Source organism: Melospiza georgiana, chromosome 4 (assembly GCF_028018845.1).
Source record: "Melospiza georgiana isolate bMelGeo1 chromosome 4, bMelGeo1.pri, whole genome shotgun sequence".
Taxonomy (NCBI): domain Eukaryota; kingdom Metazoa; phylum Chordata; class Aves; order Passeriformes; family Passerellidae; genus Melospiza; species Melospiza georgiana.
The window spans coordinates 11,073,907-11,090,760 of NC_080433.1; the positions used below are offsets into that span (position 1 = coordinate 11,073,907).

Below are 16,854 nucleotides of genomic sequence, written 5' to 3' on the forward strand. Positions count from 1 at the left end.
ATCCTCAATGGACCTGCCTTCCAAATTCTTGTTCCATTCTCCTCTGGAGTTAATGTAAACTTTCTGCATTTTTATACAACAGTAACACTTCAGACTAAACCTCTTGCTTGTTCTTGGAGTAGTGTCAGAGGGGAAGAGCAGGAAGAATGAGTCATTCCTGTCTCAAGTTTTGTCCAGGAATGCTATTTTTCTGGGAGGCTACAGGGAATAGGTGGGAACTACTGCTCCTTCTTTAAGTCAGTCATTCAGCTCCCAAGTGCAAAACTTCATTTTAATACGCTATCAAAACAAAAGGTTTTACTGAAAGTCATAAAAGGCTGCTTAAAGATGGAAGCTGACCAACACATAAAGCTTATAGACTTCTCCAATTCACTGAAAGCAGATTGGAAAATGAGCTTTTGCTCACTGAAACAAAACATTACAAGTAGCAAGAAAAAAACCTACTCAGAACTCAGCCTATTTATCAGCAGTTCAGGGTAAGATTATTAAACAAACTTCTTTTGCTGTTGCAGGATTATGAGCATTTCAACAAAAAAAAAAATTATTTCAGTTGAGAAAGACTCAACAACCAGCATATCTGTAAAGTACCACAGACTCTATAATCTAGAACAAATCTAGGAGTACTTTTTTTAACAGAAAATGATGAGGCAATGAGCAGATTTTCATTTCTAAGTAAATAACATCCATGTGAGAAGACAGTGTTTTCTTTTTCTCCTGCCTCTCTTCTCCATGTTCTAGCACTCGGTGATGGAAGCAAAGACAAGTATAAATCTCTATATGCCATCAAGGCAAAACTGTCCCTGACAGTCTGGCATCCTGCCCAGGATTTTACTCACTCCGTGACGAGTGGTGTTCTCTTCAGCTCAGATTTATCCAGCCCCATCAATAAATACCTCAAGCATGGTCATCTGATGGGCATGATGAGATTAGATTCCAAAACATTTAGGGCTGTATACGTTGTTTCACTATGGTAAAGAAAATGGCAAATATTCTGAAGCAGGAACAATTTCTTTTCCTTACATTAACTGTCTGGACAAATTGTTGTACAATCCTTGATGGCCAGGCATAACATGAGGGCTTTTAAAAAATTTACTCAGTGCTTTTTCTGTGCATTATTCTGTGAGCCATTTTCTGCTCAGTGTTTGCCTTGTAATCATCACCCCTTCACTCACTTACGTATGACGTGGGAGAATATGTTCTTATCAAACAAGATAAGCAAACAAGATCTGGATTTGCTTACAAGCTTTCAGACTTTGATTTTCTGAATCAGACCAGGGAATCTAAAATAACAGGTTTGAATATGGCAAGAAAATAGAACAGACTCAAAGCTCACAATCAGTCTCTTGCCCTGCAGTCCAATTAAAGCATATTTGATGATAGCAGAGGAAAGTAACTCCATAATCACCTGTGTGCAGTACAGGGCTCCAGCAGGTAGGATGGAGAGAGGATGGAGAGACATGTCAGGAGTAGCCAAAAAGCAAAGGGAACACAACATTTTGTTTACAAGCTGTTCAAGTGACACTCACCCACTGAGATCAACCTGCATGGTCCCAATTTTGCTGAAGCAGGGCAGGCTTAAGTGTATTTATCAGAGAATTGGGAACTATTGAACAATCAGTCTGAGCATAGCCAAAAGCAAAGGCATGAGCTTGGGATCCACAAGCACAGGTCAGGCTCATCAAACTCTTGTTACACATTGGAGAGCAACAGTTTCTCAGGGCAGCTTCCAGATCACCTCCAAGGTCAACTCAACTCTAGCATCAGGGCACAGCTTTTGGATAACATGGCTAATAAGATTCCAGGATGCCCAATGAGTTATTAACTTCTTTGCTGTGCTAGTGACAGCAAAACCGAAAACTTTATCTACCTCCAGTGGCCTTCAAACCTGATGCTGATGAGTGCTTTCAGGAGAAAGAACAGAAACAATTATCAGCATCAGGATATAGTGAGAACCAATGAAAAAGTTAGAGCCCTTGCAATACAATCAAGCATAACCTGTCAGAATTTACATGGAGTTAAGAAATACATTTTCATTCTCTGTGTAAATTTGTAGAGAAGAAGAGGAATATATGGAGGAAAAAGCCCTCTATATTTTTTCAGGTTATATCATCCTTTAACAGCTTTCAATTAGAAAATTGCTCTTCCCAGTACATTATAAATATCTTCCCTTTTCTTGATAAAGCAATTATAGCATGTATTTATATGACCAGCAGAAAGCAACACTAGAGGCCTGAAATCATCACCTCCCACTTTAAAATACAGTCTGATCTATGGAATTTGCCTAAAAACTTGGAATTTGTGCTCACCTCTGGGTCCTGCTATGGTCTAGTTCATTTGGTCTCTGCCTAGTCCCACAGGGTCAGACACACTTTCGAGAGGTCATAGGCCACTTTATTTTAAGCAGTTCAATGAAAAAGGAATAATTTTCAGCTCCCTATGGATTTTCATGCTTTCAAAAGGTCAAAGGCTCTGCAGAGCCCAGTTTGCCTCCTGGGCTGGAACAGTAAAGGCACATGAGTTTCTGTAGCCTGAGGCACCCAGAGCAGCGTGAACTGACCCACACATGCATCGATCAGAGGCAGCTTTGAACACTTTCCTGACCTCAACTCAAACAGAGCCCAAGGGAGAGCACTGCAAGGCCTCACCTGCTCTGCTCCAGAGGTGGAACCTCACAACCTTCACCCACAGGAAGAGCTCAGAAGGGGAGCCCAGCAGAGCCAGAACCATGCTCTTCATAGGTTCTGCTCCAATGAAATGGTTCAATAGAGGCATTAAAAAAAAACCAAAAATAAAGTCCAAGACATACTGAAGAACCAGTGATACAAAAATCCTACTCGGAAAATTTCTAATTATTTAAGAATTGTTTGTGTCCAGTGAAACTTTTCTCTGTCTATTATTAAAGAGCAGCAGTGGATGCACAAACTGGCAGCTGTGTCTGGTTCATGTCTGGGTGATGGAAGGAGAGAATGAAGCACTGTTTAAAACCTGTTAAAACCCTGTTTTAAACACAATCCTTAAGCTCACATCAGAGGCCAGAAGTGCTAGCTGTGCACCATGGAAAATGACCAGAGTAACTAAGATGAACTGAGGGAAACCCGTGAGCAGCAGCCTGAACACAAGCTGTGATCTGTCTCAGTCTCCTTTTTCAATACATATTGAAATGTGAAAGCAAAGGTAAACATTTCCAAAGGGAACTCTCAGCCAGGACTATTTACCAGAAGTATTTCCAGGGTTTTATCAGCAGTTACTTCTCTCAAATACCACACTGTATTTTCCCTAGATTAGCTCCTGCTCTTTTGTACTGCTCAGTCCCTCATATTGCCATGTCCTCTGTACAGTTAAGTATCCTTTGGACTGTTATCCTCTGGACTGTTAAGTACAAGCTCAAAATTCAGCAGAATTAGACCTTCTGAAAGTTACAAATGCATTTCTGCATTTATTTTTTCTCCTCTTTTTCTTTCGCTCCCTAAGATTTCAGTGCAGAAAAAACATCAAAAATACTCAAACATTATCATATTCATGGCCTCTAAAAGGCTGAAGCACTCAACTTTGCTTCAGCTGCTTCTTCCTTTTCCCCCTATGAGCTGTCAAGTACTTGCATGATGTATCAAAAGGAAAACAAAGCAGCAGCAGTGCTGGTTTTATCCTAGGGACAATAAAATTGGAGATCAAGTTCATCTGGACATCAAGATTTATATTCAATATTTTTTAAAAAGCTGAAACTGGAATGTTGTTTTTAAGCATGTAAAATGTAGTCAACACTTAATTTGAGTAAGTAAAGGGCAATGCTGGAATATGAATTGCTATTAACAAGAATTTATTTATGTCAGGAGGAAAGCATCACACTCCTGAGATGGATAAAAGTTGTGTAATTGTCAAATGAGAAGTAGGATTCAATGAAAACAATAAATAAGATGATATATAAAAAAGCCAGTGTCTTGTTTCACAGCTAAAACTTGGTTCAGGTTGAATAAGGAAGGAATACATCACGGTTAATGACTTATAACAATTAGCATACAAGTTCTTTGGGGTGAAAGGAGATGTATCAGATTTTTGCTTGTCCACATCGATGCAACATAAGCTGTAAACCACAGCTGCACATCCAGCCCAGACATTTCCATGTAGGTGCCAGCTTTTACCCACTGCTCTCTCTTCTTGGACACACAGCACTGGATTTTGCAGAAAACCCCAGATTTAACTCCAGTATCACCCATATTGATTGATTTGCACATGATTATTCAGTATTTGCACAAGCAAATGCCCAGTTGGGTTCTCAGACTCAGGAGGCACCTGAGGCATTTAGCAGAAGCAGGAAGCTGGAATTCCTCTATTTCCTTCCCTTTGTGGCAAGGAGAGCAGTGATTTTAAAGAGCAGAAGCAGCAGATTTCCTTGTTGCACAGCAAAACAATCCTTAACAATTAAATTCCCCAATACCTGCCACCACAGCGACAACAATCCTGTGTGTGAGACCTTCCTTTGTCATTGCCATGATTTAGCCACTGCTATAGAAGTTGTGCAATCCCTTTGATGTTATTTCAATTCACATTTTTCATCTCAGCCAACTGCTCCTGAAGGGCATTGGTGTGCCTTTTGTACAGATTCAGGCATTATCTTGATAACCATAATGAGGAGAAGCTTTCTGCTTGTTTATTTTTAAATACAAGTTTAGATTGTGAAACAATTATACAACTAGATCTTGAAAAAATCTTTTGTGACCACATGTTTGCCTGCACAATCTCATCTAAACAGGGATTCTTGTTTAAAAGTAACTCAGACAATAAGGCCACACAAGGATAACAGCACTGTAAGAGGTTTTCAATGGATAAAAATAACAATAATAAAATTACATGCAAGCTCCGCTTTTGTGTGAGGTTTTATATTTGAGGGCATGTAATAGAACTGAAACATTTTAAAATGTCCACATAAAAAGCATTCACCATGCTACAGATCAAAGAGTTGTAGTAAAAGATTAAGCACATTTATTGCTAAGTAGAAAAACATTTCAACATACCAGATGAAGATAACCATATGCAAAAGACTTTTGCTTCAGTTCCTAATATAAGCTACCTAAATATAAATTTTACAAGCAACAGACAAGGACAAACCAGCAGAAGATGATGAATTCCAAGAGCCCCAAGCTCTCCACCAGTGCAAGTTTATCAGGACAGCCTGAAAAGCAGCTGCACACTTGCCAACACTGCCAGCCAGGGGAGCACACACATCTCATTTCCATTCTGGAAAGCTTCTGCTGGGGGAGCTGGGCACCTCACACATGCCATTGCCAAATCCAGCACACAGGGCTAAAAGTGCTGCTAGAGAGGCTGGAAAGGGACTGTGCCAGCAGCTGTAACCCCAGGAAGGGAACAGCTTTCAAAGGTGCTCCTCTGGCTGCTCAGTGTTCAAGCTCTGTATGAGTGAGCTCACCACAAACACCAAGACATCAATTTGCATCTCGTGTCTACCAAACTTTACAGCTATACACCATTAAAGTGCCTCCACCGAGCAAAATATGCATTCCTTGGTGTCCCAGGGATCATCATAAGCTGTTAGGGTTGTGGCAAACACAGCTGTCCAAAGATGGTCCAGCTCCCTTGCCTAGGCTTAGCTGAAGCAGAACTTGCTGAGGGTTTCTTCAGGAGAGAACCTGCTGAGCCAACCTTGCAGCCTCTGCCAGAAATGCAGCACACTGCAAAGGCATTAATGGACATTTCCTGCTGCTTGCTGGAAGTCTTTCCCTAACCAGTGGTCTCCCAACATCATATTCTTCATCGAGAAATAGCTTTGCTAAGTACCTTTGCTAATTCTTCAGGTTATTCTATAAGGTTATGGACAACATCAATTGTATATTGTCCAGCATTTTTGAGGGGAAATCCAAGAATGGTCTCATTTTGTTCTGAGGCTGTCTGTCATTCAGCCAGGAGGGCTGAAGAGCTGCTATGACATACAGACCCTCATGTTTTGGGAGTCAGAAAGCATAGGAGAAAATAGGAATTGTCCTTGAGAGGAACAGCCAGTCAAAACTCTGACAACCACACAAAACATTCCTCCCTTTTGGCGATTCTGTCCCTTGGCAAGAAGCACGTCCATTATTTTACTTCTGAGGGAGCTATGAAAAGTTCCTAGGGTTTTTTCTAGTTTGAACAAGTCCATGAAGCACTGCCTTTAGAGTCAATGATTCTGTACACGTCAGCAAAGCCCAGTGTTCCAGCAATTGTTTGTCAATGGCATGCACTGAATTAGTGGATGGCTTTTGGTGACAGTCAAACTCCAGTGAAGTCAATGAGAAACTTTCCTGACTTAGAATGTGGTATAATACAAACTATGCATAAAGGAATATAAAGGTGATAAAGGAATACAAAGGAATTTAAAGGTGGTACGTAATATGCTCAATTGAATTTCTAGATTTTCTAGATGCTTATTTCCTTCCCAATGTCATTATAAGATTCTGAAGAGCTCATGAACAGAAGTCAAACATCCCAAAGACTTATAGGATAAGGATACTTGTATCAAAAAAGACAAAACAAAAATGACCTGCCATTTTGAAAATTTCCACTGCTTTTGAAAGACTGTTACTTTTGCAGTGGCAGGAATTAGACTGCAGTGAGAACATCACTACTTAAATACTCTTATTTGGCCTGCTTCCACATTTTTTCTATCTTTCTTAAACAGGTAAAATAAGTGGTAAAAAATCCAAATAAAACACACACACACTAAATTCCTACACTGAACCTGATGTTTGATAAACAAGAATAATTACGACCTGAAAAAAACTCCACTTGTTAAGATTTAGAAAGCCTACACATAATGGAAAGGAAAACGGTAATCAGAGCTGTCTTCAAAAATGGGATAAATGGTTTCATGTTTGGACTAACTCAGTAAACTTGCCATCAATCAGAACCAAAACATACAACTAAAATTTCCAAATCACTTACACAGAAACATACAGCCTACAAATTTCAAGTTGCTCGTTTCATGGAGTTGGATTAGTTGGTATACAATTTATAAATCTTTGCATTTTTCACAGCTTACAGCCCTACTGCAAGTGCATATGAGTGTCCATGTCCACTGCTGGTGCTCAGACATCACTGGGAAGAACAATGATTTCAAAACAAAAAGGCTCAGCCCAGGAGACCAATGTGCAAAGAATGAAGCTAAAAAAATAAGGAGATAGAATGTGCACTGGGATTAATTACTTGATTACAGAGTCTGGGTTTAGGAAGAAAAAAGGAATTCAAGAGTAAAATTAACAAGAGAAGTGGTCAGGAACCTGATTAAGCAGAGCACTGAGGTCAAATGAGAAAACAGGTGGGAAACACGAAACTACTCTGGAAGGGAGACTGAATTAGGAGGAAAATAGAAAAGGGACAAATCTAGAATGTGTACTGGAACAAGGAGAATTTCTTGGCAAGGATTATGAATTTAAAAAAAAAATATGTGAGGGGACACAGCCATGAGCAATGTCATATTCCATAAAGAGATGGCAAACACCAACAAGCACAGACTGGATGAGGACTCTGGGGCCACTGGTACAGAGAAGCTCAGATTTGGTCATCTCTCTGAACCCAACAGTTTTGTTCCTGCTAGTAATATATATATCACTCTCTGTTTTACCAGTTTCACCTTCACAAAGCCTAGGAAATTACATGAATATGTTAAAAAAAAAAAAAAAAAAAAAAAAAAAAAAAAAAAAAAAAAAACCAAACCTACTTTTTACATTTCTTTTCTAGTTAGTGACTACTATATTGTAATTTACTGCTAGGGATTTTCTTCTTTCTTAGGGTCTATTTTACAGTACTTGTAATGGTATGATGGAAAAATTGAGATGGCAGTTTGTCCAAGGCCACACAGCTTGCCAATACCAGGACGAGAGCACAAGCTGAATGCCTCCCTCTTGAACCCCTTGCTTATTCTTCCACCCTGTGCTTCTCTGCAGCTAGGGGTGCTGAGTATCACCCTGTCAGAAGCAGGGTTTCTGAGAACTTTGGGACATGTTGAGCCTGAATTCCATTATATTCAGCTTCCTCAGAATCACATAGAGATGGACAATCTTTCTGGAAGAAACCCTCAAGGATTTTTTGGCACAATTTCCTTTGTTCCCATCCTGACTCCGGTCCCTTTCCAGCGCCGTTTTTCCAGCTCCTGTCACTCATCCCTCCCTGCTGGAGCCCTGCAGCCGTGTGAGCTCCCCCAGCTGCAGCAGGGCTGGCACCAGGCCCAAGGTAATAAACCCATCAGAGCTCATTAGCTCGGTGTGCACTGTGTCCCTCACCCCGTGCTGTCATCCTCTGCTCACTCACTGCCTGGGAGCTGCCACACACCGGGGTGAGGGCACTGATACAGCAGAACCAAAACCTTTTGTGCAGTGCTCTTCCCCACCCTCACCCAGAAAAGCCGTCCTTTCTTTTCCCAAGCCTCTTGCCCCTACTTTGCTCGCTAACAATTCCTGATTTCACGCAAGAAAAACTGAGCCTGTTCCATGTGGCGACTCCAGAATTCTCTGATGCAAGAATTGCTGAAGTTTGTTATGCCAATGTATAGAAATGTAATAGATAGTCACATCTGTTAATCCAAATACCTATGTAATAGATAGACCATAATGTAATGCAATGTAATAGAAAGTCTCAATAGATAGTTTTAAAATTAATTAAACCAACTTTCTCTTAACACAGGAATCCAGTTCTACAGGATACTCCCATAATGACCAGGTAGTAAAGCAGCCACACTTGCTGAAAGGCAAGCCCCCTTTCCAGTGTCAGGCACAAACACTGGCTAGCACAAGAATTGAGAAGCAAGCAGAAATCTCATCTTTCTTTTCACAGAGTCCTATTTGAGGTTTAAAAAATTAGCCTGAAGGTGACATCCCATTTGTTATAAGCTCACATATAAACACATGAGATCTTTCTTTACATTTAACTAGTGTACAACAGGATTTCCCTCCTGTAAGAAGGACCAGGAAAGGAAAGCAGAACTATCAAAGCAACAGAAGGAAGATTTTCCTGCTCTTTACCCAAAGCATAAACAACCCACAGAGCTGCCTTCCCTGGAACGTGCTGTAAACCTTGGTCCTAACCTCATTATGTTATCACCAGGCTGTGACACTGACCAGGCTTGTGCCGTTTGCAGTTGCCAGCAAAGTGACAGAAGCATTTTCCTCTCAGCTTCCTATCTTGGGCAGTCTATAGTTTTATTCCTAAATGTATGTTATCTCTGTGCTAATGCATAATTGCTGGGATAACAAGCAGAAAGCCTCTGCATCAGTCACAGCCTCTGCTGCAGACTGACTTTAATTCCCCTCAAACCAGCTCCAATTTTCCTGGTTGCATTAACATACAATCGTTCTTTGCAGAGAGTTATACATGAGCTTATTTTAATTGTGAATTTAAATTAAGTCTCAGCAAGTTCATTAATACAAAAAAAAAAAAGGGAAAAAAATGCACCTAATGCAACTGCCCTCCATCTAAGTTCAATAGTTTTCCAGTACTTTCCAGTAACAATAGTTTTTAGTTACTTTTGCAGTAACACTGCAAAAGTAACACAAAAACTGCTGAACCAATTTCAAGCATTTTTTATGAGTACATTATACTATCCTGGCATATTTCTGTTCCTGCCAGTGACAAAAACACTGCAGTGAGCATAAAATAGGAAATGTGGGGTTTAGGATAAATGTTCATTTCAAAAATGAAAGGGCTTCACAGCTCAAGTTACTGTCCCTAAACTTGATAAAAAAGGCCTGAAATTTTATAGGAATTAATATTGTAGGAAGACAGATTGCAGAGAAACAGGCAAAATATCTAGGTGGTGTTAAACCTAATTTTGCAACACACAACCGTGGCTATTCACAATTCCTGGCTAATGCAAAAGGGAAGGAATTATTTACTGGACTCTTCTGTATCTATTTCAATGCTCACCACTGAAGCATTATATCAAATTGGTCTTGCAGCAAAAGACAAATGGAGACACAGAAGAGGTTGCTGGTTTTGTTCAGGTAAGTGGGGAAGGCACACAGCTCTGCCTGTGCCTTATGTGAGCAGTGGCTGGTCTCGTGTGAAATTCACACAGAGCAATTATTTGTCCAAGCATTATTTAGGCATCATTTCTCCACTTTTACAGAGAGAAGAAAAGAGGACACTCACATCACCCAGGATTCCTTTCTCTTCCCCACCACCCTCTACTCCATTAGCTTGTACAAGGCAATTGATTGGATTTTGACCTCAGTCACCAAGGAAAATGTTATTTGAAAAGTTATGATGAAACTTTGGAGAAGGAATACTCTGAGCCTAAGGCAAATCTGGCAGCTTATTGGAAAAGTGTTCTGGCACTTTCAGAGCTTGTAAAGCAGTTACTGCCCATCGTGTTTTCTGTAGATAGTTTCTTGTATCTCAAGGAGTTAGAGATGTCTCAGGAAACCAGGGATGTGGGAGCTCCTGTGGTAGCTTTAACCCTAAACCAGCTAAATTGCAACATGAAAATGAATCCAGAGTTCTGGGCAGCTAGAAAAATTCAGTATGCATTCAATCACCTTTCTGCACAGTACACACATCCGTGCATGACCCACATGTACACACAAACTCCTTGCTTGTGTCACTTTATAGCCTGTGCAGCCCTTGAATTCATGGCTACAAAATAAATCTGATTGTGAAATAGATGTCCACAGGTAGGAAAAAAAAAAATCAAAGATGAAGTGATTACATGAGCTTTTACAGGAACACATTATTAACCCCAGCTTCTTTCCAGGCCCTTCCATGTGCAGTTTGGCTCTTTGACAGTGAGGTCCCACTCTTGCACAGTTCCTGCCTGATGGAATAACTGTGACTCTCACTTATTCTTTCATTCCATTCCAAAACACAACTAACACATTTTTTCACCCTTATCTCACCCATTTGCCCCCCATTCCCTCCGTTTTGCTCTGGACTTTACTCACAGAATGCAGCATGTGCTGCATACTCAGGCTGTGTGCTCCTCAATAGCAGTGTACACATGCCAAGGGATAAGTTTGTAAACTGAGAAAACAGCAACAAAACACACAAAACCCAACAACAGCAAACACAGACCAACAGGAGAGCACAGTCAAAGGTCTTGACTTCACAAGTCCACACCAAATATCTCATTTCCCAGTTTTAATTATTTTTGCCATGAAGACAATAAGAACAACATGGAGTCAAGCAGATTACTCATTTCACTTTCTTCTTGCCCTACTTCTGTGAAACAGCTATTTAGGTAAACTAACAATTCCTCCTCATCCTCAAGGCTGTAACATTTCCAAACTTTCCTGAGACGATAACTCTTTCTTGGCTAGGTTATTTTTTAAACTCCACCAACAAATAACACAAGAGTTTTTACAGACATTCTAAATGATGCAAAAGATGTCTTGGGAAACAGATGCACAATGGAAACTCAAATCACAAGGTGCACATTTCTCGGTAGCAGAACAGTTTCAATACATCTTGTTCAATTACAAAGATACTTCCAGCCTGGTTTTAGTCAATTCCACAATGAATTGAGGCACATCCCAAAAACCCAATTAAACTCAAACAAATTGTGTGTCCTCTAACCTTCAAATCTGCTTCATTTTCCTCTTTGAACCCTGCAAGGCACGACATGCAATGAACATACCTTTTTGCCTGACTAGGAAATCAACTGAATGTGGCTTTTATTAAATAAAATACACTAATTTTTGAGAGGTGCCCTACTGAAGTTTTTTAAGTATATACAGTACAACTCATCATTCTTAAACACTGTCACACCAACAAAGAAGAGCCAAAGAGACACAAGACCAACTCGTGTATGTTTAGAGAGTAGTTCACAATCACTTACCACCTCCTGCTTCTCTTTTTGTACTTCTTTAAGGAGTTACAGTGCAAATGCACCACACTACAAATTTTTTACTACTTTTTTTTTTAAGCATAGAAGTATTGTTTCAGCAATTCCTGAAGTTTGTGATGTGTTTTCTAAAACTTCAAGAGATTTAATCAGATGACTGACTTCCAAGAGCAGCATGAATCTTTATTAATTACAGTGTCTGTCAGCCACCCCAGTTGTTGCTACTTTGGAAGTATGGCTTTTGTTCTCCTCCTCTGTTGCTCTAAAATTTCTTAAGTCTCAATAAATTTTATTCAGGAAATAGCATCCCTGCTCCTAAACTCTGGGAGGGAGTTTTCATCCTGAGTCAACCTGACAAGTAGGAGATTTATTCACATATTTGAGAGGGGAAAAAAAATGTTTTCTGCTAATTCAGTGAACTGTGTTCCAGAGCTGGTTTGTGTTTTGCCCTTACTGAACAGAATTCTTTGCTATGGCTTCATGCTAAGCCAAAAGTAAACACTCTTCCTTTTTATACAGACAGCTCAATCCCAAAGCACCAACGCTGGCATCAGTGGTGACAGATGAAAAGCTATATTCCCCCAACAAGAGGGAATGATTAAAAAAACAAAAACAACCAAAAATTTAAAAAAAAAATCTCCAAACCAAACCAAAAACACCAAGTGCACAAATATCATTCAGCCAAATCAATGCATGTATCTGAAATGCAAACAATAATCAGTCATCAATCACCTGAGAGGGGGACAGCACCATTTTCACAATGGCACATGGTAAGACAAAAACCACTGGACAAAAATCACTGATTAAAAAGTATCTCCCACAAATACCTGCAGGTTAAAATTTACCAAGCCCTTTTGCAGCATGCTGAAATTTGTTAACCTAAACATCACATACAGCCCCTGTGCAACTTTTTGGAATATTCATCCCTAAAACCAGCTCCACTGAGACAGGTAATAAAATGAATTGACAAGACATAGCAATCAAAACCAATTTTTATGTTTTTATCTTTGGTGGATATATTTACATTCCCTACCTTCACAAGTCTCCACAATCACTTTTCAAAAGGAATTTCAAAATAGCAAAACTAAACACCATTGTGGACTTACCAGATTGGAATTGGTGGCATTGGAATCATCTTCTGGAAAGGGGATATAGATAGCTAAGGCCACACAATTGGCAAAAATAGTCAGTAAAATAATTATTTCAAATGGTCTGAGGAATGGAGTTAAGGAAATTGTTCCAAAATGAGCACACAAAAATAAAAGAAATTTTAAAAAAACAATATTTATAAGAACTCTGTTTAAAGAAAGCATTCCAAGCCTCTTATACTCTGAAAAGAAACATATGCCTTTTTAAGTGCTTTTAGGAGCTCCCAGCCAAAATTCTTCCTGATATGTCAAAAGCAGTGTAGGCCAGTCACGTGCCAGAGTAAACAAAGGTTTCTTAAAAGTTTTTTCTTCTTTTACTTCTTTAGATTGCATTTCCCAATTTTCCTCTGAGTGCGGCTGCATTACATAATAAGATAAGATAATAAGAGAAACCTGTACTATAATGACTGTCCTTGCACTTTTGAAGATTCTTTTTTCCTGGTTGTTTTCATCTGCATTTATAAATTCTCAGATAATTCTAACAGACATTTTGGAGTTTCTTTTCTTTTGATGTTGTTGCTGTATTCTTGCCTCCCTTTTCTCAGTTTCTCTCTCATATCTTGGAGTTAAATGTGAGGCCTCAATCAATAATTACTATGGTTAGAATATGTTTAAAAAAGGATAAATTTTGTTAAGGTACAAAAAGTCTTTATCCAAAATCTGCTTAGACTGCACATTGCCATGTATACTTGTTTTGTTTAAAAATGATTTGAGGGAGTATTTTTTTTTCTCTTATTTGCATTTCATTTGGCATCAGAGGGACCACAAAAGTTCAATATTTTAGGGACAGCAGGAAGCTGGGAGTCCCTTCTGATAAAGAAAAGCTCAGAGGCATTTCAACCTTGCACCAGCTTTGTTGGGGAATAGAGAGAAATCAAACGTTTGGAATGTTCAACAAAGCAATCCTGCACAAGCTCAGTGCCCCCCTGGCTGTCCAGGGGAACCAAAGGGCATTTTTCCACTGCACTCCATCCACTCCAGTGGTCTCCCTAATCTCCCTGCTGCCTCCAAACTCAGCCTAGAGAGCAGATTTATGGCCTGTCTGCATTTACTGCCCTGCAGGAACATCCTGGAGGCGATTTCTGGGATAACTCCCCAGCGCTCAGGAGGGGAGTGAGGAGCCGGAGAGAATGCCAAGCATAACCTGTGCCACAGAGTGCGTTTGAGCATGGCTTTATCCACCATGGGGCTGCCAAATGTCAGCACAGCAGGGATGGTTTTGGTCAGCAGGCTGCTGTTCTCAGCAGCCTAGAGCAGAAAGAACAGGGGAGCTCTGGGTGTCGAGCTGAGCTGCAAGATGTACACAAATTCCAGGCACCTGCCTGCTGCTTATCCTCACATTCTGCATTTCACACAGGGGACACTCAGAGGGCTCCAGGCTCACCAGATTCCTGTGCTTAAGCCTCTGAATAATAGGAGATAAATGGTACCACAGAGGCAGCAGAGCAGATCAGGGCAGGAAGAGAAATCTGCATTGGAAATCAGTGAGACTTCTCAGGTTTGTACTGCCCCAGGCTGTTTGTATAATGTTTACTGCTTAAATACCTGGATTTCCACAGGCTTTCATTTTCCTAATCACTTTTTTCCCTCCAAATTTTTGTTTGTTTCTTTTGGCAGAATTATTATCCATTAATTTATCACTGTTTACACTTATTTCCTTTCATTTCAATTCTCTTTTTGCACTGTAAACATTAAATTCTATCAAATCTACAAATACACTGCACAAAAGGCAGAAAATTAAATACACAGCTAAATCCTTGCAAAATAAGGTAATTAATTCATTTCACTTTTTTCTTGAATGCAATTGCTCATTCAGGCTCTTAACACTGTAACATTTGGGTAAGAAACACTGCTGAAGTACTATTTGATATTTGTTTAATATCTATTATGCTTAAATTTAGTGGTACTACAAATTAGTCTAAGCCTTTCTCAGTAGTTTTCAGCAAGTAGGAAAAGTCAGAATATAGAATTAAACTAAACCCTGTCACAACCCTTTGATAATGCTTCTTGTCATTGAAGTGTTTCAGGTTTACAAACTCCAGATATCCAATGAGAGGTTCTGATGGAAAAAAATACTTCCATCAAATCACTTAAAACCAAACAAAACCCCAAATTGCAAGCTTCAGCATCTTTGTGTTGCTTCAATTGCACTGTTTGGTCATCTCTTGGTCTCAGCAGTGCTGTATCCTGGTTTGCAGCACCTCATTCCCATCATTTATTGCTGATCTTATCCATCTATCAAATGTAACTCCAAAGACATGTGGTGACTGGGGTGCTGCTAAGCAAACCAATATTCAGTTTTATCCTGTTAGTCATCACCCATCATCTCATGCTTAAAGTATCAGACTTGTGTCAGAAGCAATAAAAAATAGCAAACTTAATCAGGGGACTAAAAATTAGCATCTGAAGAAGAAAGGAAGAAGCAAGCAGGTGGTTTAAGGACATGCAAAGGAGCATTTTTAACAAGTTCTTAATCTAAAAAGTATGTCCATGTCAGTAATATCTGATATACTCATTTTCTGTTTTCACCCAGCATCCCACCAGACACCCAAGGGAATAATATTATCACATTGTCTTAAATGCCTTAATTCATTTTTTTATCATATTAACTACTGCCAAGTTCTGTACTGCCTTTCCTTGACATGCTTATCTACCCCTAGAAACATTCTTTTTCTTTTGTATTTCCTGAAGAACCCCATTAGCTTGTGATTACTGTGATTACAGGGTTAATCCTGATTTCTCTTTGAGGATGCCATGAGAAACACAATTTCAATTTGAGTTTCACCCCAAAGACTCAAATTCCAGCTTGCACTGACCAGACTGGGATGACTGGGAAGGCTTTGCTCTTTGCACACCATAAAGCAATGACCAGACTCTCCCTGACTTTCCAGGGAAGCAGCACCAACCCCTTCACTCCGCAGCTCTGTGTCAGTGGTTATCATCCATCATCTGTGACACCATCTGTCTCTTGTTCAGACTGTCAGATCTGGCTCTGCACTGCTTTTGGACATGTTACTTAACTGCATTTATTTTTTCCTTTATCCCTTACCACACAATACTGTGTCTTATGATTTTGACCAGAATTCCAATAAAACCAACAGTTCTCAGCCCAGTCTCAGGGTTTTACTGCATACCTTTGGGGGTTTTTACCTTGTCTTTTTGCCCCATTCTTTTCCCCATACTGTAGAAAGTGTGATGCCACATGTTGAACAAAAAGGTGCATAGTTCAAAGTAGCAGAGCTTTGGAGTGGTTACACCTCTAAAAAACCAATTAAAATAAAAAAAGGGAAAGCCAGGAGTTGCTATCAATCCCATAGGTTGATAGCCCTGACCTCAGATACCTTGAATATCTCCCATGCATTTCCTGGGCCATACTTTTTCCAAAGAACAGAATTCAACCTCTCAATTCAAGCTTCTAGTAGTCTCTGACGCCAGAGTGTAGTTAAGATTTCACTTCTAAACCTCTTTCCTCACATGCCCCCTCTTCAGCATAAACCACCTCAGTTAAGACATCAAAAATTATTTGTGTACTTTGAGTTCCCAGTGGTGGAACTTTGAAACTGATGCATAGATTTCAATCTGATGCATGGATTGCAACCCGATGCACCACTGATTTCAACCCAATGCATGGGTTGCAACCCAATGCATTAAATTCTACCTGATGCATTGATTTCCACCCAATGCATGGATTTCAAACCAATGCATGGATTGCAAACCAATGCACAGGTTTCCACCTGGTGCATGGATTTCCACCCGAGGCACGGATTTCAAAGCAATGCATGGATATCCACCCTATGCATGAACTTCAAACTGCGGCATGAAATTCCACCTGATACATGGATTTCCACCTGATGCATGGATTTCAACCCAATGCATGAAATTCCA

The 16,854-nt window shown here is 39.8% G+C and overlaps 1 protein-coding gene across 1 annotated transcript in view; it reads right to left on the reverse strand.

Moving 5' to 3' along the window:
* CACNA1C (calcium voltage-gated channel subunit alpha1 C) overlaps positions 1-16,854 on the reverse strand; it is a 409,374-nt gene that overhangs the window by 363,686 nt on the left and 28,834 nt on the right. Inside the window, exon 3 of the mRNA XM_058021914.1 lies at positions 12,928-13,032. Coding sequence (XP_057877897.1) covers positions 12,928-13,032 — 105 coding nt within the window. The remainder of the gene's footprint in view (positions 1-12,927; positions 13,033-16,854) is intronic.